This window comes from Solanum pennellii, chromosome 11 (genome assembly GCF_001406875.1).
Source record: "Solanum pennellii chromosome 11, SPENNV200".
Lineage (NCBI taxonomy): Eukaryota > Viridiplantae > Streptophyta > Magnoliopsida > Solanales > Solanaceae > Solanum > Solanum pennellii.
In genome coordinates, this window is record NC_028647.1 from 5,709,722 (window position 1) to 5,729,602 (window position 19,881).

A 19,881-nucleotide genomic window follows, 5' to 3' on the forward strand; every position below is an offset into this window, starting at 1 on the left:
GTTGTTATGATTTTTATTTTTAGAGTCAAACTATATAAAAACTTTTACTAATATTTTAAGATGTATTTTTTTATCATATTATTATGAAAAAGATTGTAATTTATAGTCATTTTCATATAATTTTAAAATATCTAATAATTTAACTTTGAAAATTAATCAAATTAACAAACAATACTAACGGAGTGAGTATTTATATATTATGGTTTTTGTGTAAAAGATAAAAACTTTTTTTCTTATGTCCTTTTCAAAAAGCAAAGACTTCTTCTCAGTTAAGTTTTAGTTAATTCCTAAAAATCAAAACTTTATATAATGATTCATCACTAGCAGAGGCTAGGGGAAGAAGAAGGAGGATGACAGACAGCAAGGTAGAGACTCTATCAAGGTTAGCTCAATGGAGGATCGACAATTTCACAGCATCTACTTACAAAAGATCTGACCCTTTTAAAATTGGTATATGGAACTGGTATGTTTTTTAGTTTTTTAGTTTTTTCTACTTGATTTCTGTTTATCATCTTGTTTTTCTCATGTTGATTGATGGTTGATTAAGGCATCTGTCAATTGAGAAGAATCGGTATTTGTATATTCGATTGTTTCCTGAACCTTCTCGGCTATCGAAAGAGCAGCTTCCTCCTCCTTTTGCTCGCTTTATGCTTCGTGTTACTACAACTGGAACCAATCGGAGACCTCATATATCTCCTGGTAAACTCTATTTTCAGCTCTTCTCTGTTTTGATTGTACCCATTTGAGTATATTTACTATTGCAAGTTGCAGAGGTCGAGTTACCTATCAAAAGTTTGAAGATGTATTTTTGAGTTATTTTGCTTGTTTGGTGCATTTGCAGAGTTCATTTGTTGTTATTACTGTGTTGTATTAGGTTTTCCCATCGAATTGCACCATTTTGTTTGATGTAATTTGTATTTTGATATGGTCTGGTTGTTGTTCTGGCAAAGATCACTAGTTTTGGAGAAACGTGTCTTCGTTTGACGACATCTGTATCTGTGAAAACTGAGGGATGTAATATAAAGTGTGACCGAGGTGATTTACATGGGAAAGTAGTACAATTAAATATATGTTGGATGAATTCAACTCTCAAATCTTTATCAATTTCTTAGCTCCTTGATCTATTCACAAAGGTCTGGTTGCAAATCTCTATTTGCCACACAAGTGTAACTAATCTATTACGTCAATTTTCATCATGGTTATTTCCATCTGTTATGGATGATTTGGTAATGGATTTGGACTACGCTGAGCGGCTAGAGATGAATTTACTTGTATAGAGCGAAAATGCCCAATCCTCTCCTCCTGGAGGGGTGGAAACTTAGACATTTCTACTTAATAATTTATCAGGTCAGTTGTTATGCTCATATATGAAAAAGGAAACATGATGTATATGTATGCATGGTTCTGAAACTTGTGATTTCTTTGATAAGGAATTCTTGGACGCATCTCACATTATGTTTTTCATTTGGACTGCCAATTACTATGGCATGTGTAATATTAGGGGATGGGTCATGGGTATCATATTGTTTGCTGCATGCATCTGTGATGTGGGGATGGGTGGGAGTTATCTTAGGCAACTTAGATTATCGTCGATAAAAAGCACTGAAATATTAGAGAAAGCAGTTCAGTGTCCTTAATGGTGCACATAAATTTTCCTTCTTTATATGGTCAAATTTTTTGTTTTGTTGAAGAGAAAAAAGACCTCTCTGTACATGCTATAAATCAAATTTGTACCCTTTCTTGTAGGACAAGATCCTATCTCTGGACTGCCTTAGGCTATTAATATGCCAATAATTTCTAGCTTAACTGTCGTGTGCTATTTATGCTTCTAGTAAGGATTGTTACGGTTTTTAGTTGCACATTGAATATTCTTCAGCTGCATATGCAGACACATGTAAGTGTAGACTCTTGTGCTTCCTTGTTTTTTTCTTTGTTTGTCCAGATAAAGAGCCTGCAACTAATGTCCATCACACCTCTTCTCGCCTCTATCACAGTTGAATTTCATAAACAATTCTGTATTAACTATATTCAACATGTTACGTTGCATGTATAATTCTGTGGCGGTCCATGTTGCAGTATATGAGAGGCTGCTTCGAACAAGTGATGACTTTGTGTGGCCTATTGATTCTTGTTTACAAGGTCGATTTGTCATTGATGTTGAGTTCCTTGACCTGAAGATCTACACCCCAAATGTGAGTTCTTGATATTCTAAAGTGTTCCAGTGTGTGTTTAATATGCACGACTGTATGAGATTGCTACATGAAATGGTTCTCTGATAAACTACCTATCTAGTTTTAACAGATAGGGCTGGTGTATAGGCTTACGTGATTGACTTATTTGGTTGTTCCTTTGTTTAACTGAAATTTTCCAATTGTTCCATTTTACAGAAAATGGAAAAGAATGAAAAGTTTCTTCTCAGCATTTACCAGTAAATGACCTTGAGTATTTATTTGAATTCATGTTCCTTCTCTTAGTAACCTGTGGTAATTGAACCTTCAGGGTGGAGAAGGAAAATCTATATGGCCCAATGACATGATTTTGCAATCTTTAGCTACCCAAAGTACTCTCCGATGCCTCTCTCGCATGCTTGATGAGTCCATCCATGCTGATGTTACCATTAATACGGCTGATGGATCAGTGCAAGCTCACAGAGCGATACTGTCTGCTACTTCTCCTGTATTCCACAGCATGTTCCTTCACGATCTCAGGGAGAAAGAGTCCTCTATAATCGACATAGAAGACATGTCAACAGAATCATGCACAGCGCTTCTTAGTTACTTGTATGGAACCATAAAACAAGAGGATTTCTGGAAGCACCGATTGGCATTACTGGGTGCGGCAAACAAGTATGATATTGTAGATTTGAAGAATGCTTGTGAGGAAAGTCTCCTAGAAGACATCAACTCGGGTAATGTCCTCGAAAGACTGCAAGAGGCCTGGCTTTACCAGCTAAATAAATTGAAAAAAGGTTGCTTGATGTATTTGTTCGATTTTGGCAAGATTTATGATGTTAGGGAGGAAATTAACAACTTCTTCAGACAGGCAGATAGAGATCTGATGCTAGAGATGTTTCAAGAAGTGCTCACAGTTTGGAAGCCTGCCTAACATGATGAGGTTTTTGCCATAGTTGTATATGGGATAACTCTTATCTATTAATTACTAAGCTGTAGCTTTCTAAGAAAGCCATGTTGTATCTATATGCTAATCCTGTGTAAATTTTGTTGAACTTATTAAGTGTGTTATCTGGTATAAGTTTATATAAATGGTTAATGTTCTGTTTGCAAGCACCTTGGATTTGGATCTCTGTTGTTTGCCAGCTGAACCCTTGGAAAACTGGTAGAAACCACCCAAGCCAATATTCTTAGTAGAAACTAAAAATGGGATTTAGTAGTGTATTTTTGTATTTGCAGAGTAATGTTCTCTCCACATGTGGCGTTTCACTGATTATGTTGTTGGTTTCATTAAATAAATTTTTTCCTTGATAATGTTATATTACATAAGAAATAATTTTTCACAAGACTCAGCAAGGGTACTACGCCATATGTTGTTTGGGTCATCATCTACACTATAATGAGCATTTGCATAATGTCCAGAAGTACACGATTCTTGGATCTGCTGCTACTGTGTTTAAAGGGTCATCTTGCATAACTTTGAGCTCAGTTTTCCTAGCCAAGACTCAGAAATGAAAACATGGATTGTTTCATCAAGTTTTGTCTCTTGTTCAGCATAGGAACATCGACGACAATAATATACTTACTACAAGGATAATATTTCAATACTATCATACTGATTCAACTGAGCTCAAACTGCTACCAAAGATCAAAACATCTCTGGCTTATTGTTTGGCAAAAAGAATACTTGCAATCTGAGATCAGAAATTATGCTATAACAAGGTGGAACGTCATTGCTGGGACTCTAGACACTTACAAAGAACCTATGAGATTTTTTCAAGTGGCAATCAGGACAGGATAGATTGTTGGTGAGGAATGTAAGGTTGCTCAAACTGTACACGAACCTACAAAAAAATTGTGTACAGCTATATTTACAGAAGGGTGTAGTATCTCCTCACAAGAAAAAATATGGAAAATTGCAGTAAGTGAGAGCTTCTCAGCAACTGGACTGAATTTTGGCGTAAGCTGACTATGAAGAGATCAAAGTCATCTTGAAAAGTGGAACCCGGTTCTTGATGGAACGATATTTATTTGCTGAAAGGTAGTTCCTTTTCTCCACTATCTACAGCGTCTCTCCATATTCTATACCTCACACCTAGCTTATCGTAAGACACTGGCAGGTTCCAAATATTGGCGCCATTGAGCATGCGATCCTGCTGGCCAAGCACAAGCCGTAAATCTTCGTTTAAAACCTGTATACAATTTTACGAAGAAGAGAAAAATGTTAGAACATATCTTTCATTTTGGTACCCTCTTTATTTTATATTCATATAGGAGAATTTCTTTGCAGCATTATCCTTACTGAAGAAGCAAAAATGTAGTAATATCTTATACAGAAGGTGAAACTTTATCTGATATTTGGCAAATTTACTATTTTAGAAGATCATGCTCACAATCATGTGGTTCTATTTTAGGCAAGTTTATGTAACTTCCAGGAATCAAAGAGTTTGCAAATCTAAATTATTGTGACTATGAGCTTCTAGAGCCATGTGATGGTAATCCTGGAGTTTAAGCTCTGATTTTGTTCTATCCGTTGCATATTTCCAACTTCAAAATGCATAAATTTTCAAGATAGATGTTCCAGAACAAAATGCAGTTTTTCATAGATCAGGCAGTCGTTATTTCATGAAGTCAGACTTCTATAAGATGTTCATGTAATCACCATTTTTTACAAAGTTTTGGACAGAAACAAACCTGCTCAGCAAAATGTCTCCAAACGTATTGCATGAAGGGGATGTGTTTCAGCAGGGGAGCAAAATCCAGTGACATTCTATATAATAACCGTGTTTTCTGTCGTGATGCAGGTAAGCAAACATGCAGTTGATGAAGGTGCGTAGAACACTGCTTGGTGCTCTGTCCTTCCAATTTGCCTGGCTTTGAGATGCCAATGGTGGATAAAACCATACAAGGTGGTCTAAATTCCATATCTATTGGATAGGGATCCCAATATCCTTGCAGACCAGATGCAGGAGTCAAGAACTTTACCAAGCTGAAATTTAAAAAAAAAAAAAAAAGGTAAACTATAAGTACGTAGACCTTCATATACTACACAAAACACAATGCACAACTTGAAAGCATTTCTTAATCCTTAAAACTCATAACTTGGACCAGAAAAATCAAGTTTTCTGGAAAACCATATGAAAACAAATAGAAAGACAATTTACTCTACTATTGATATAGTACTAAACGTCTAAATAATAAGCATCATAGGTTCATGTCCATAACTACCTTGGTACACTCCATCCTTTAGCAAAAGTTGATGTATGTGTGAAAGGTGCGTGTGCAAGATCTAAAAGATTGTCTAAAAGTAGTCCATGTTCCACTGGAAGTTCCATGACTATCTACAGTTTCAGTGAAAACAGTCGTAAGGCAAAATACTCATACATAAGTTGTAAGATAAACAGCTGAAAATCAAACGTAAGTGATTTCGAACCTCAGCATGGATCTGAAATCCAGAAGGTGGTAGTAAAGAAGGAAGGGTAGCTGCAGGTGGATCATTTCCTGGCCAAATCCATATCATTCCCTCTTGCTCAAAGCAGGGCAGTGCTTTGATCTTTACATTCAGCAATCTTGTTGATGGCATTTTCTCACACTTCCCGTCAGTGGAGTACTCCCATCCTAAATTCATTTAACAAACATGAAAGTTAGTGTCAGCTATTTCATGTCCTCTACAAAACCCATTTAAAAGCTGTCCATCTCCCGAATATGAACTCTGGACTGTAAATGGAAGGATTCAAATTTATCTCACCATGATAAGGGCATTGGATGCGACCCTCATTCACTGAGCCAAGATCAAGAGGGCAGGCTCTATGTGCACATGTATTCCGGACACATCCAGGTTTTCCATCAGCCCCACGAAAAATCACCCACGATTGCTCAAAGCAATCAATCGGTAACTACAAAGATACAGTTTACAGTCATCAATAGAAGAGCCAAAAGAATAAACAGAAGACCATAAAGTAGGAGAGCAGATCATATAGCTTGTTAATTTGTTGTGGCATCATAATTTTGCATCTACATGGTTTTCTGTGTTTTAAATCAAATGTTTTCTTTCTTTTAGGCTAAAGAGACTGGCAGTTATGATATAATTGACTCACCATGGTGTCATTCTTAAGATCTGCGGAGAATGCCACAGGGTACCAAAAGTTCTTCAAACGGGAACTGTAATCTTGGACAGGACCTGAGACATTCAGCGTTCTTCGTGGTTGCTTGCTTTTTGGAGTGTCTAATAATCCTGTTGACGTGCTTGCAGAGGAAGACGTGCATTCTGATTCTACTGTGCTTCTCTCTTGCAGAAGCCTATCGTTAACCAACTCTTCCATGTAAGCTAGCTTATCTAAAGCAGCAGAAACCCGGGCCTCTGATATATGTACCTGTTGAATTGGTTCACATATAAAGCTTTATACTTACGAGAAATTAAGCAATATCCTGGAAATGTTTTTCCATATAACTTTCGATTTATTTTTCAGAAGACTCGTTTCAATAAGTTTGACATATAGAAGGGAAATCACCCTGAATAACCAGAAAATGCAATTTGTATCAAAATGAATTTTCCAAACCTGGTTGTGAGCCTGAGAAAGTTCTTCTTGCAACTCTGCAAGTTCCTTCTTCATGGTTCCAATAGATTTATAATCGCGTGCCAGAGGGTTTAATACTTCCACAACCTAGTTCCATGAACTGATTAGAATACAATGTAGAGTACGATGAAGACTGGGAAAATTTGAAACAACTCTAAGAAAGGTACAATATAGAGTAAATAAAGTGAACTATATCTGGAAAGCAAGGCAAATGAGAAACAGCAATGCAACAAACTTGTAAATAGACCTAGACAAAGATAGTGGATGTTGTATTTTACCAGGTTTTCAAGTTCAGTACACACATTAATTCAAATATGTACCTTTTCGTGTAGGAGCATTATAGTAAGTACATCTTGCCTAGCTCTCCAATCACAGTATTGTAGATCATATCTAGCAACTTCTAAAGCTTGATTTGCATCCAAGAACTTGCCTTTACTTTGTGGAGCTTTAGTCCTGGGATCTTCCACATTAAAGAGTGTCAACCAGGAACTTTTCTTATCTGGAATCCCACCCTCCTCCCCATACACAGCAAATACTCCAAAGCTCCCTTTGACAAACTGATTGTGAACAAGATGCAAAAACAGTAAACAGTCAATTCTTTTGCTCAGACGAAGAAAATGCAAATGACATATGAATCTCCATTCTGATATTTCATGAACAATAGCCTAAAGGACTACACGATTAAACGATGATGAGCTTATTCTTGCAGATAGTCTATTGGACAATCAAATAAATTTTCAAATATCATCTTTCATTATTCGAAATAAAAACTACTTTTTCCAAACACTCAAAATTTTCATGACAAAAAGCACCTAAATTTCAAGTATTGTGAACAATCAGAACTCTCCATCAGAGTGCAGTAAAAGCTTAACTGGCTAAGTTACCAACCTATGCAAAAAATATTACTAATCCACAAGATCACTAAATCAAAACTGATCCACTTTTGACACTACAATTCTACAAACATGTTTCAAAATGCATACCCCTTTGAATTTTGAAATCTATGTACACATAACCAACATCAAGAAACTGACTTTTATGATCTTTTTTCACTACAATTTAAAAAAGGGTCTCCATATACAAGCTTAATCTAGACAAAGAAGCAATCTTTTTAGTTTCTTGCAAACACCCCAAAAAAAAAAAGTACAAGAAAATAAAGAATACCTTTCTAGTATAAGACTTATTAGAGCGGCACAAAGAGAAAGGAAGTGAAAGAGAAATAGCAGTAGCAGTAGCAATGGCTGTCATGATAAAAAAAGATTATTTTTTTGTATTTCTTCTCTTCACCTATTTAAGAAAAATGCTGTAAACAACAACAGATTGTTCTGTTTTTCTAATGTTTTTTTTTTTTTTTGTTAGATAAGAGGTTGGTGTTCTGCGCAATCTCTATTGACCTCCCATAGATTGCCACGTGGAAATAAGTGGGACCCATATGTTTCACACGTGGCACTTTCCGTTTCCACATGATTCTTTCTATATTTAGATTTACTACGTTTAATTTTAGTTGTCATAATTTTTTTTTTTGGAGTCAATCGATAAGAATTTTGATTGATAATATGAATTGTTTTTTAATATTTAAATTATTTAATTTAAAATATTAATTTAAAATTTATAACATGATAATTAAAAGTGAACAGAGTATATGTTAACTTGACTTCTCTCTGCCAGCATGGATGTAGGAAGATATCTTACTCTTATCTTTTCTTTGATTTTTTTTATAAAAATCTCCCTCTTTTATTGAATGGTCCTACTTTATGTGTGGCTGACAAAATTTAATACGTAACATAAAAATAATAATTTCATGATAAAATTAGAAGATTACTTTATTTTATTTTTGATTTGAAGTATTAATTGATATTGAAATTATTTTTATCTCATGATATTGCGTATCATTGAGTACAAAAGGAGTAAAAAGACATTATACACAGAAGGTATACAACGTATATACCTACTATACTTTTTTGTGAATATGTTTCATGAATAGGTATGAACCGTAATATTTTATTTAGGCATAATAAATATTTTAGACCCTAAACTTGGCTTTAAATTTTAACTTTGACCTCAAATTTTCATAGAGCACAAATAGGCACTTTAACTATCATATCTTTCAATAAATAAACACGCGATTTTTGGAGCCAAAATGCGTGAAATGCAAACGCTCTCACGTGTATTGGTGAGTCAACCAGTGGCTGCCAACTAACTAAACATTTTACATGTCTTTTTTTAAAAAAAATATCTTACATGTCATTTTGAAACTAAAAAAAATTAAAATTAATTTTAATTAATATAAAAGAGATTCATTAAGGATAGAATTGTCATTTCAACATTTTTTAACCTTTGTGGGCCTCGAAAATTACCCCTCACTCGCGCAAAATGCGTGCATTTCACGTATTTTGCCAGGTAGGAATCACGTGTTTATTTATTGAAAGTTGGGATAGTTAAAGTGCCTATTTGTGCATTATGAAAGTTTGAGGTCAAAGTTAAAATTTGAAGTCAAGTTTAGTGTCCAATATATGTATTATGCCTTTTATTTAAGGTAATTGTTTTTCTCATTATTATTTTTTTATGACAAGGAAAACCTGCGGCCGCTACTTTTTAGGTGCGCACAAGGTAAAACCTCCGCTCCTATGCAATAGCTCGCAAACCACATAGGAGAGATAATTCGCACTAGGCAAGCCCGGTGCGATGAGCTCGACCCAGAAGGCAAAACCCATTACTTCTGTTGGCAAGGGGTTTAAACTTGAAACCTCTAACATGGAAGTCCCAAGCCCAAACCATCGGACCCCCGAAGGATTTTTCCCACTAATTTTTCCTATAAATGGTGTATGTAGTAAACAATTATATCCATATTAGTTGTACAACAAAATACCAATCACATGTTGTAACTGTATTTTATTACAGAATTATTTTCCAACTTCATTTCCATATATATTTTTTAGGGGATAGTTATTGTTACTCAAGAATGTAGTTAACTGGAGAAAGTAGACTAGAAATGGATACAAAAATATACTGAAATGGATTAAAAAGAGGGAGATTAGCCAAAGCAGTGTAAATTCAAGGTGTCTATTGCTATTTGAAGCTTCTCAAGATATTCATCATAACTATTGAAGCAAACAGTTTGCTTATCAAACAGAATTTGATCAGCCATGTAACTGATAAAACCTTTTACAAATTATGTTCCAACCTTCTCAACATTCTTCCTCTATTTATTTATCCTCACTAACTTTTAGAGTTGGAACTCCACTCTTACTCCGAGAAAACAACTTCCCAAAGCCATTTTTGCTTTTGCCAGTGCTAGCCTGAGTAGTGGATGAAGTAGATGATGAAGATGAGGATGCTGGAGATTCCCCTTCATTTCCGTTTGTAGAATGACTCACATTCTCCTCAACCTTGGTAGGATCAAAATCACGTTTTGGGGTAAATGTCTCGTTTACATGCAACTTCCATAGTTCTTCTCCTGCTTTGGCAACAACTGATCCTCCACCAGGAAGATTTGCAGTGTCTATCAGGAAATCTTCTAGAGTAGCTAGGGATTGTAGCTGTTTCCCAAGGGATGCAATTGTTTTCTGGCATTCTGCAAGCTTGTCAGCAGCCACGGCTAAATCCTCCTGCTAGTGAGAAAGTTTACATACCATTATTAATTTTCATCTTCTTTTCTTCACATCGATGTGTCTATACATGAATGACAAACAACATAAGATAGGTTGAGAGAAAGAGCTACCTGTTTTATTTTCAATTCACTATTTGAACCAGAAGTTTGCTGAGCTTCAGCTTCCTGGGATTTTTTTCTAAGGTCGTTTTCCAATTCATGACATTTAGCTTCCATTTCTGATGACAAGGATTTTTCTCTTTCAACTTCTGTCTTCAAAGAATCAATATTTACAGACATTGTCCGTGCTTCTACCTCCATGCCATAGAGTTGAAACTCTAGCAACTCTTTTGACTCGTTTACCACATCTAGCTCCTTCTGCAGCCCTTCCAACCTGGTTTGAGTTTCCTTAAGCTGCAAAGAGGACACTTTAAGGGCATCTTGACTCTCATTGAAAGCATTCTCCAGTTCAGCTTTCTCTGCTTCAATCTTCTCCAGCTTTTGTTCTAATTCAACCACCCTTTGTGAAATGGAATTGTATTCTGCTGCCAAAGGGTTCTCAATATTGGGGGAATCATGAGGAACAGCATCAGAAGTTACTGAAGGTGTCTTGTTTGCAGTTTCAGATAATGCAGCAAGTTGCTCCATCTCCAAGAAATCATCCATCATATCGATTTCTATAGAACAGGCAGCAAGAGTTTTAGGTATGGCCTTTTCATTCTTAAATTGATCAAGCTCAGCAATGAGTGCTGAAGCCCATGAATTTGAGCAACTTGGTTCATATTCTCTTGTTTCCAGTTTACTCATTTTGAGGGCATCATTGTCAACTGTGTTTAACCGCTCTCCACTGTCAGACTGGCTATCGGTGACAGAGTCCACATAGAAAGATGAAACAGCAGAGGAGCGTTGATCATTGAATGGGGATGATTTGCGAGCCATGGCCTGTAGCTTTCGACACTCAACTTCAAGTTTGGTCAGCTTTTTTATGCTTTCCAGCTGCTGCTTGCTGGCAGTTTCTGCTGCTTGAGTGCTCAGATCCCTCTCAATAGTCCTAATTTCCAACACTTCTGAACAAGAGACAAGTTCAATTTTGAGAGCTGCGTTCTCTTTCTCTAGATACTTAAGCCTGACAAGGATATCAGGATCAGTAGAAGTAGGCATTTCAGCTTTACCAGCCTCCACTTGTGTCTGGAGCTTAAGTAGCTGTTTCTCAAGTGCAGTTTTTTCAGATTCCATTTCATTTTTTTCTGCCATAGCGTCTTGAATCATTTTCTCTTGCTCATCTCTTGCTTGTCTCAACTGCCTGACACATTCCTTGAGTGCACCATCGAGATGACTGACACGAACTTCCAAAGTCAAGTTTTGCTGCACAGCCGCATCTAGTTGCTGCTTTAGAACTGCAACTTCATTTTCTGCCTTTTCCCAACCTACCAAGATGATAAAAAGTATACAAGAAATTATCAGACCAAAAATCACTTTCTTTGGAAGGTGATGGAAGAGGCATATTCCACAAAATTGTTTCAGCGTGTGAAACACATACCAGAAAAAGGGGTGTGCATGAAGAGACAGCCAAGAGACGAATCTTAGCTCCCGTTTATTTTTTCCTTTTTTTCCAATGAAATACAGTTCAAGTGAACTTTTTTTCCGGTCACAGAGCTTCTATTTATTTCAAGTTAAATGCATGTCCAACACACAACTACAACTTCCAAATACCCTTTTTACAACTTCTATTTTTCAAATATCACATTTTAATGTCCAAATGCCTTAATTAGATTGGAATCCAAACAAAGGAAGAAAGGAGTTGAAGAAGATACCTGCGATAGCTTCTTCGGCAACTTTAGCATGCTGCTTAACTAAGTCTTCTTTGGCGCTAACATTAACAAGAGCAGCTGATAATTTCTCTGTCAAGCATCTCAAGCTTTCCTTGGATTCATCATCAATGGATGCAGATTTTGAGGTAACCTCTGGTGACTGTTTGTCATGGTCAGGAAATTCTTTTAGTGCATCCTGCTTCAATGAAAAGAACAGGTGATCCTTTGTCGTAAAAGAAGTAATACAATAGCTAAAAATGTTAAAGCTTTTCTTGACAAGAAAATGTTCTAGATTGCACAGAGATGGTTCTCTGGCAGCTAGTCAGTAAGATTTCTATTGAATGATTTTCGATATGAGACAAATGACCCTAAAAAGAAGGAATGGATGGTGCAGTGATAAGGACAACATTTCTTTTAACAAAGCTATAGGAACATCTTTACACTTACTGAGACCATCTAATCTCAACCAAAAAAAAAGGTCAAGGGTGAAAGTATACTACGGTAAGAAACATCACTTATGAAAGCTTTTGGCACTTTCTTTCCAAACCAAGATCTTGCATCATCTGCTACCATCTAACCTGAGCACAGATCTTTATACTGGAAAGCATATCAAGGCACCAAACTAGAGGTCAATCTTCAGCCACTACTGTTTTTAGCTGCACATATAAATTGTTATTCAATCGGCCTCTGCAATTTACATTTGCTATTTCAGGAGATGCTCTGCAGATAAATAAACTGTTTGACGCTCAATTAATATGATCTGACATACTCAATTCTATCACAACAATCTCTTTTATGTTGCTTTTTGCCTCATATAGATCTGAGATTAGTGAATTAACTACAAACTTGGACTGCAGACTTTTCATTTAATAAAACCTTAAACTCCTAAAAAGATCACCTCAGATTCATTAAACAACAAATTAGTATTATACCAATTTAGTTTTATAGATATCATAAATCCCTTCTATGAGGAACTTAGTGTTCTTTAATAAAGTCATGAAACATAATTCTTCCCAAGCACCTTAAAAACTGGAACTTTATACTAATTCAATGAGAACAAGTGTAGCCCCACAAGTAGGGTAGGATGTATGCAGACCTTACCACTACCTTTGTGGGGGTAGAGAGGTTATTTCTAATAGACCCTCAGCTCAAAAAAAGTGTAACCAAAGCAGGATTGAAAGGAAAATAACGACAATAAAATAACAATATTTATATACTAATCCAACATTTAGGTAAACATTTACAATAGATAAATGTTAAGAAGTACATGGGGAGAAGAATTATGGCTCAATTTAAATGTAGAAATTGGATAAACCACGGAGAAGGGACGTTCTCTAGATGATGACGGGCAGTCTGGTGGTTCAGCAATATGGGGGGCTATCTATTGTGATTATTTGTCTACAATAACTATAAGCTAGTCATTTCTATAACTAAACCAATAGCGAAAGCCTGATAATGATCAATAAAGACCAATGACCTTCCAAATATTTCAAAAATCAAAACTGGTACATATATATATATATATATGCAAGTAGAAAGAAAATACAGCACTCGGACACGAAAAACTTTCAGCTGTCAGTATTTGAGCAGCATATTTAGCTCAACCATTATCAATTTAAAATCCGGGGTGCAAGTGAAGATTAAATGTGAGGTTTCTAAAAAACAGCAGCTTATCTTTTCCAACCATGTGATATAAGATTATTCCATATCAGCACAATTAACTGAAAGACCAAAAAAAGAAAAAAAAAGAACTCTTTCTCTTTAAGCCTTTTACCTGCTCATCGGAGTATCTCTCCGAATATGAAGATAAAGAACCAGAACTCTCCGTTTCACCAGGGCTCTTATCGGAAGGTCTCCTTTTCCACAACCATTTCCTCTTTTCCATCTCAATAAGCATTTAATCTCCTAAATGCTCATAGCACAATGTTCATCTGCATATAATTGATACCCTCAATCAATAACAACACAAAGAGACATTAGTCCAACAGAAAAATGACCCGGATAACCTCTGATATGATTAAGCTCCATCCCAAATGCAAAGAAACAACTAATATACCTATACCCTACAGAATACAACCAGCTGTCCAAACAAACTGTCATTTAACAACAACTATAACTTAGCTTCAAGTTCATTCAGTTTTCCTTCAAATCCACTCAACTATCCATGTAAGCTCAAAAAATAAGCATTTTGAACTATAGATAGAACAAAAACCAAACTTTACCATTACTCTTGATAAAAAAAAACAAGAAGCTCCCATCTAAAGCAAACCCATCAAAAATCACAATCTCAATGATACCCTCTACCCAAAAGTTCTAGTGGCAAACCAAAGTGACATTTCCTTTGCAATAGAAAATGACCTTACCTCAAAACACCAAGCCAAAAATGGACAAAGGAATATTTTTTTAACAGATCCATTGCTGGCCCATTTTCAGTTTATTGTCTCCAAGATTAAATATGAATAGATTATATGACTCTACTGTTTCAACCCAAAATGCAAAAAGAAAAAGAGAAAACAAGAAATCAACATACATTACTGTAAAGAAGCAGAGAAACCAGTAACAGATGAATTGGGGTTTCAAGATTTCAGATTGATGAAGCAATAAACAAATTCAGACAGTCAAAGATCTGTGCTGTGAATTGTCAGAGAACAAGTACTAACTACTCAATTATATCCAAAACCCACAAGCAAGAAGCCTCTATTCATTCAAATTTCTCATAAAAATATAATCTTTTTTTAATATATGCTGTTTTTTGGGAGATTTTTGAAATAGCTAATGCGGGACCCAGAAGAGGAGCGCATGTGATATGCTGAAATAGAACAAAGGAAGAATGAGACTTTTTGGATCACTTTTTTCAACTTTCTCAATGCTCTTCTGATTTTTTCCGTTAAATATATCTTTGAACTATCGTAAATTATATATAGATATTTTTATTATATTTTAGAGACATATTTTTGAACTATCGTAAATTATATACAAATATTCTAGTCATACTTTAGAGACATTGATGTCTTTACTGTTCAAAAACTATAGCGTATATACTCTTTATTCTAACAGAAGACTAAATAGAAACATATGGCACGATCTTATCTACGATCTGATACCGAATCGGTGAATAAGATTATGACACGTGTATGTCTGTTAGTATAATACTTTAATTATTGGACGGTAGAGGCACTAATGTCCTTAAAATATGACGGATGGTATCTGTATATTTGTTTTTTTCTCCTTTTCCTTTTGTTTTTTTTTTTTCTGGTTTCATTTCTCATTTTGTTTTATATGAATTAGTTTAACTTGACATAGAATTTAAGAAAATAAAAAATATTTGGGATACTAAATATTTGCAGGGTTATGTTATTTTATAAAGGGTGAAATGGACATTTTAAAATTAAATTATCAAAGAATTATTTATTTATTTGTTTTGAAATTTATAGTTTAATACTCAATTCCCGCCCAAGAAACATAAAAGTGGGTTTTTTTTAATTTTATTTTTATATTATCGAGAAGTAGTTCAGTAAATTTGAGTACAGAAATTAAAAAAAGAGAACAAGTGGAAATGTCACAAATACCCCTTATTGTTTTTTAATAATTTCTCAATTTAGGTTTTATTTGTTTTAATTGAAGGATAAAGAAAGAAATTAAATTAAATTAAAAGGGAAAGCTTTTTTCTTTTTTGTTGAAGTTACAGTAAATTGAACTATCTAGCTTGATCTGTTAATTGAAATTTGTGTGTTTTTATCATGAAAAGGTTATCGTTTTAAGATCAATTAAATCACTTTTATACGATATACATGTTATTGTGGTATAATTTATAATTTAAATATTTATAAAGTGTCATTGTGTGTAATTGAGTTAGATTATCTCGAGTCTCTTGCACATGGAATGTGATTATAAGTCTGCCTTTGGTGTTAGTAGGATGCAAATCAAACTAATTAATAACATAAAATATTTGATTATGAATAATCTTGGAGTTATATAAATATGAATAAAGATTTTAAACTCGATTAATTAAATTTAAAATTTTAAATTTGATTTAGCGGAGTCGATTTTCACGTTGGCCTAGTGAAAACGACAGGTAGTGGAATTTGATTTAGCGCACCGTTGTAAGGATCCTTGTCACTATCTTCACGTTCAATCAATTTGAGTGCAAACATTTACACATACTCCATGTGTTTGCCTTTGCTTTTATTTTTAATATACGAAAAAAGGGCGTAAATTTAAATTTTAAACTTATCTCAGAAAGTCAGTTATGCGCTAATTACTCAAGAATATATACAAAAATAATGAGGGCAATAGTGATATATGTGTGTACAAAACTTAAACTCGATAATTAAGTAATTAATACTTTCTGTGCTTGTTTGTCGGACTCTTCAAAGATATTGTCGCCGCAACGGAAGTAGGTATTGTGAGAAATGTAAGAATAGACTATGCAAAAACAGATATCACTGTTCAAAATTCACTAAAAAAATAGAAAAATCACAAAATTAAGTCAGAATTTTGGAGCAATCACTACAATCTTCAAGTGAAATTACACTTGAAGGAAGAAAAGAAACACATCCTCTTTCTAACAAGGGGAAAAAATCCACAAATCACAAGGATTATAAAGGAAGCGAGATCGCGTATTTCATAGACAAACACAAGAAAACTGCCATAAGAAGACTAACGAAAGGGTTCAACGAGCAAGCGGAAGATGTACTTCCACTTGGTCCACCTGAAGGTGGAAATGCTATGATTGAGCCAGATGCAGGGACTATAGAAGTATGTGGACGGTATATCGGAGCACCACCAGATTCAGAAGGTGAAGGGGCAGGAGCAAACATCGAGTCGGGGCCTACTGATGTAGGTGGGGCAACAAGTGGAGGAAATTGTTGAGGTCCTGAAAAATATTTGATTCAAGAAAACATTACATTGCAAGAAGTGATATTGCAACCAAATGAAAAGTAATATCGATTGAATGTTTACCAGGGCATCGAGGTTGAAGCGATGTGGATAATCTGCATCCAGCACAAGGGACATACAAAGTGTCAAATAAGCAAACAGAAATCAGAGACTACATACAATACATTGAGGGCAGAAAATTGAACAATAGTGCTCACGTAGTGATGATGGTTCCATTAACAAGGCCACCGTAATTGCAAGAAGTCACATTGCAACCACCACCAGTCTGTTGTATGGTAACATTTCCGAGCATGAGATTGCTGTTCTTGCACTGCATGCTTGAGCAAGAAACTGCGAAAGAAGCTGGCATGCAGTACAAACTGCAAAACAACCAGCAATATCACGATCAGAACTTTCGACAGACCAGGATAACTGCAAATGAAATTGAAAGCATATAATCTGCTGACTTACTTACGACCCCCTGGTCCACAACTGCATTGCACACAGTGGCTAGCTGTAATAGAATAGCTCCCATTCGCAACAGATAAGCCATAATCCGAGGCAGATCTTGGGAAGCTAGACGTACAAGCTGCAGTGAGAAGAAAACGCATCTATCATTACCAAACATCTATCATGAATGAAATTAAGTAGCTTTACTGCAATGCTTGTGCTAAGTTTAATATAATTAAAGTTATACCTTTGTTTATAAACACTCGATATCCAACAACGAAATATTAAGACAGAGCCATTTTTATGAAATCTCCAATAAAGCAGTTTCTACTAGATGAATTACAACCGCAAGAAGAATAAAGAACATGAAACAATGAAAACTCAGACAAAAGAAATACTTCCAAATTACAAGAAATGGAGAGAGTATCTGTTTCTGATTTAGCCAGAAACGATGTTATTACCGAACTGAGAAACGCAATATTCAATCTACGAATAAGGATTCGTGTTCTGTTCTCTTAGTGACCTTACAAGTGTTAAAAAATTCTTGATATGCTACAGTAACATCTCTTTTCAATAACTTTAAGCATTTCACAGACACATACATCTAGTGACAAGAAAAGAAAAGATCGTTACAAGTGACTCAGCTTTTGACTCCATAATCTGATGCATACAGTTACGAAGTATAATCATATTGGGTCATCGTAAGCAATTCTCATCAAGAATATCAAAGAGATGCATTTTCATTTAAGAGGAAATAAAAAATCACTTAAAAACATATCAAACTTATACTCAACATTTGCTTCATGAACCTAAGCATAACATCAACTATTAAAAGTAACTTCAGTAATAAACATTGTCTAAATAATCCTAGATTGCTCACTACTGCTTGCTTTATTAGATTACAGAAGAGGAAAATGGTAGACACAAAGAAGGGTTCTTATGTTGGACATGAAATCTTCATTAGTTCAAATTACATACTATATATGCATTACAATGTTACACGGAACCTACTTTCATATGTATAACACCCGCAAACCTAGAATGAACATATTCACCCATAGCATGGCAAGCATGCCTCCTTAGACAACTTGGCCCCTTAAAAGATGAGTACCAAGAAGCTACATTAAATGTAGATACACATACTTCATGATATGTGTCCTACCCATCAAGCACAGACACACATATGGTATACAAGATAGCGATAATGTTTGCATACACAACCCTACACATACAATATTCATAAGGCTAGAGTTGAATACTCCCTCCATTCCATTTAGTTTTTAGTAACCTTTTCATTCTGTTTTGAAAAAATGTTTTTTTTTCCTTTTTGGTCGTTCTTTAATTCTAACGTCTAACTTGGACATGTTTAGGACGACAAGATTAAAGACCGTGTCAAGTTAAAACAAGACAACAAATTGAAATGGAGGGGAGGGAGTAATACAGATGGAAAATCAAACACTTCGACACCTGCATACCATAAACACACAGAGAACACAATAAAGAAGCATAAAAAACAAAGAAAAAGAGTGGGTTGCATTTGCTCACCAGACAAAGGAATGGAAAGAATGTCACCTTCCTTAATAGAAGGACCTCCCAAAGCATTAACATTCATAAGGTCAGTAAGAGTGGTCGAGTACCTAGCAGCAATCCCTGCAAGAGTATCAACAGCTCTAACAACATATGACATATAAATAGCAGGAAGATTATTGTCAGTCCCATTAAAGCAAGTGCAAGGAAGAGGAATCCAAAGATTAGTCCCAACATTTAACACTGAAGGGTCAGGACCAACAGCATTGGGGTTCCCTTCCTTGATCTGGTCAGCAGAAACAAGACCCCCATATATTATGTCAGCAATCAAAGACAGAGTATCAGAAGGCCTAGTCTTGTAATGAACAAAAGCAGACTTAAAGATCCCATCAACACAAGAACAAGTAACAGGAACCTTAAGGAACAGTTTAGCTGGAAGTATGTGGTTTTCAACATCTGGATATGAGATATCAATAGCATTTGTAGTAAGAAGAGATATTGGGTCTGTTTGAAAGAGTGAAGCCACTTCAGAAACCTTAAGGTCAGTATAAAGAGAGTAGCCAAGAAGGGAAGAACAAGTATCAGAGTTGGAACATGGCTCAATAGTAGATTTTGAAGTTGTGGGATGGATGAAACTAAAGCTCATCAAGAGGAACAAGAAAGGTAGCATTTTTCTCAGATACCCTTTTGCCCTTTAAGCTCAATTCTTGGTTCTACAGCAAGAAGTTGCAGAAACACACAAAAAAATGCACTCTTGTCTCTGCAAGTACAGAGCAAAATGGGAGATTTGGGGTTTGAAAGAGTAAAGGGGTTTTCTTGAAAATGGTGGGGAAGGGGTACGGAGTGACAGTGATGAGGGGTAGGGGGTTGGGGTGGGG

General features: G+C 35.4%; 4 protein-coding genes across 14 annotated transcripts; 1 reads left to right on the forward strand and 3 right to left on the reverse strand.

Moving 5' to 3' along the window:
• Positions 1-247: 247 nt before the first annotated feature.
• Positions 248-3,287, forward strand: LOC107004540 (BTB/POZ domain-containing protein At1g21780). Its single transcript, XM_015202764.2, has 4 exons — positions 248-463; positions 548-699; positions 2,077-2,192; positions 2,500-3,287. Exons 1-4 carry the CDS (start codon positions 351-353, stop codon positions 3,103-3,105), a joined length of 987 nt encoding a protein of 328 aa, XP_015058250.1. The 5' UTR covers positions 248-350; the 3' UTR covers positions 3,106-3,287.
• A 337-nt stretch (positions 3,288-3,624) lies between these two features.
• LOC107004538 (chlorophyllide a oxygenase, chloroplastic-like) lies at positions 3,625-8,070 on the reverse strand. The gene is made up of 9 exons (XM_015202763.2): positions 7,913-8,070; positions 7,069-7,305; positions 6,731-6,835; positions 6,269-6,544; positions 5,920-6,067; positions 5,605-5,789; positions 5,400-5,512; positions 4,866-5,160; positions 3,625-4,363 (listed from the first exon to the last, which is right to left on the reverse strand). Exons 1-9 carry the CDS (start codon positions 7,994-7,996, stop codon positions 4,199-4,201), a joined length of 1,608 nt encoding a protein of 535 aa, XP_015058249.1. The 5' UTR covers positions 7,997-8,070; the 3' UTR covers positions 3,625-4,198.
• Positions 8,071-9,782: 1,712 nt separating this feature from the next.
• Positions 9,783-14,962, reverse strand: LOC107004533 (filament-like plant protein). 11 transcript variants are annotated; one of them, XM_015202752.2, is made up of 5 exons: positions 14,809-14,962; positions 13,923-14,079; positions 12,152-12,347; positions 10,470-11,764; positions 9,783-10,359 (listed from the first exon to the last, which is right to left on the reverse strand). In XM_015202752.2, exons 2-5 carry the CDS (start codon positions 14,043-14,045, stop codon positions 9,955-9,957), a joined length of 2,019 nt encoding a protein of 672 aa, XP_015058238.1. In that variant the 5' UTR covers positions 14,046-14,079; positions 14,809-14,962; the 3' UTR covers positions 9,783-9,954. The 11 variants fall into 11 exon arrangements, with proteins under 11 accessions (XP_015058238.1, XP_015058235.1, XP_015058243.1 ...); XM_015202749.2 differs by having other exon boundaries at positions 14,679-14,961; XM_015202757.2 differs by having other exon boundaries at positions 12,152-12,344; positions 14,809-14,960.
• Positions 14,963-16,576: 1,614 nt separating this feature from the next.
• Positions 16,577-19,875, reverse strand: LOC107004535 (lysM domain-containing GPI-anchored protein 1-like). Its single transcript, XM_015202759.2, has 5 exons — positions 19,022-19,875; positions 17,498-17,615; positions 17,245-17,406; positions 17,111-17,142; positions 16,577-17,024 (listed from the first exon to the last, which is right to left on the reverse strand). The coding sequence occupies exons 1-5, from the start codon at positions 19,671-19,673 to the stop codon at positions 16,747-16,749; spliced, it is 1,242 nt and encodes a 413-aa protein (XP_015058245.1). The 5' UTR covers positions 19,674-19,875; the 3' UTR covers positions 16,577-16,746.
• Positions 19,876-19,881: the final 6 nt, after the last annotated feature.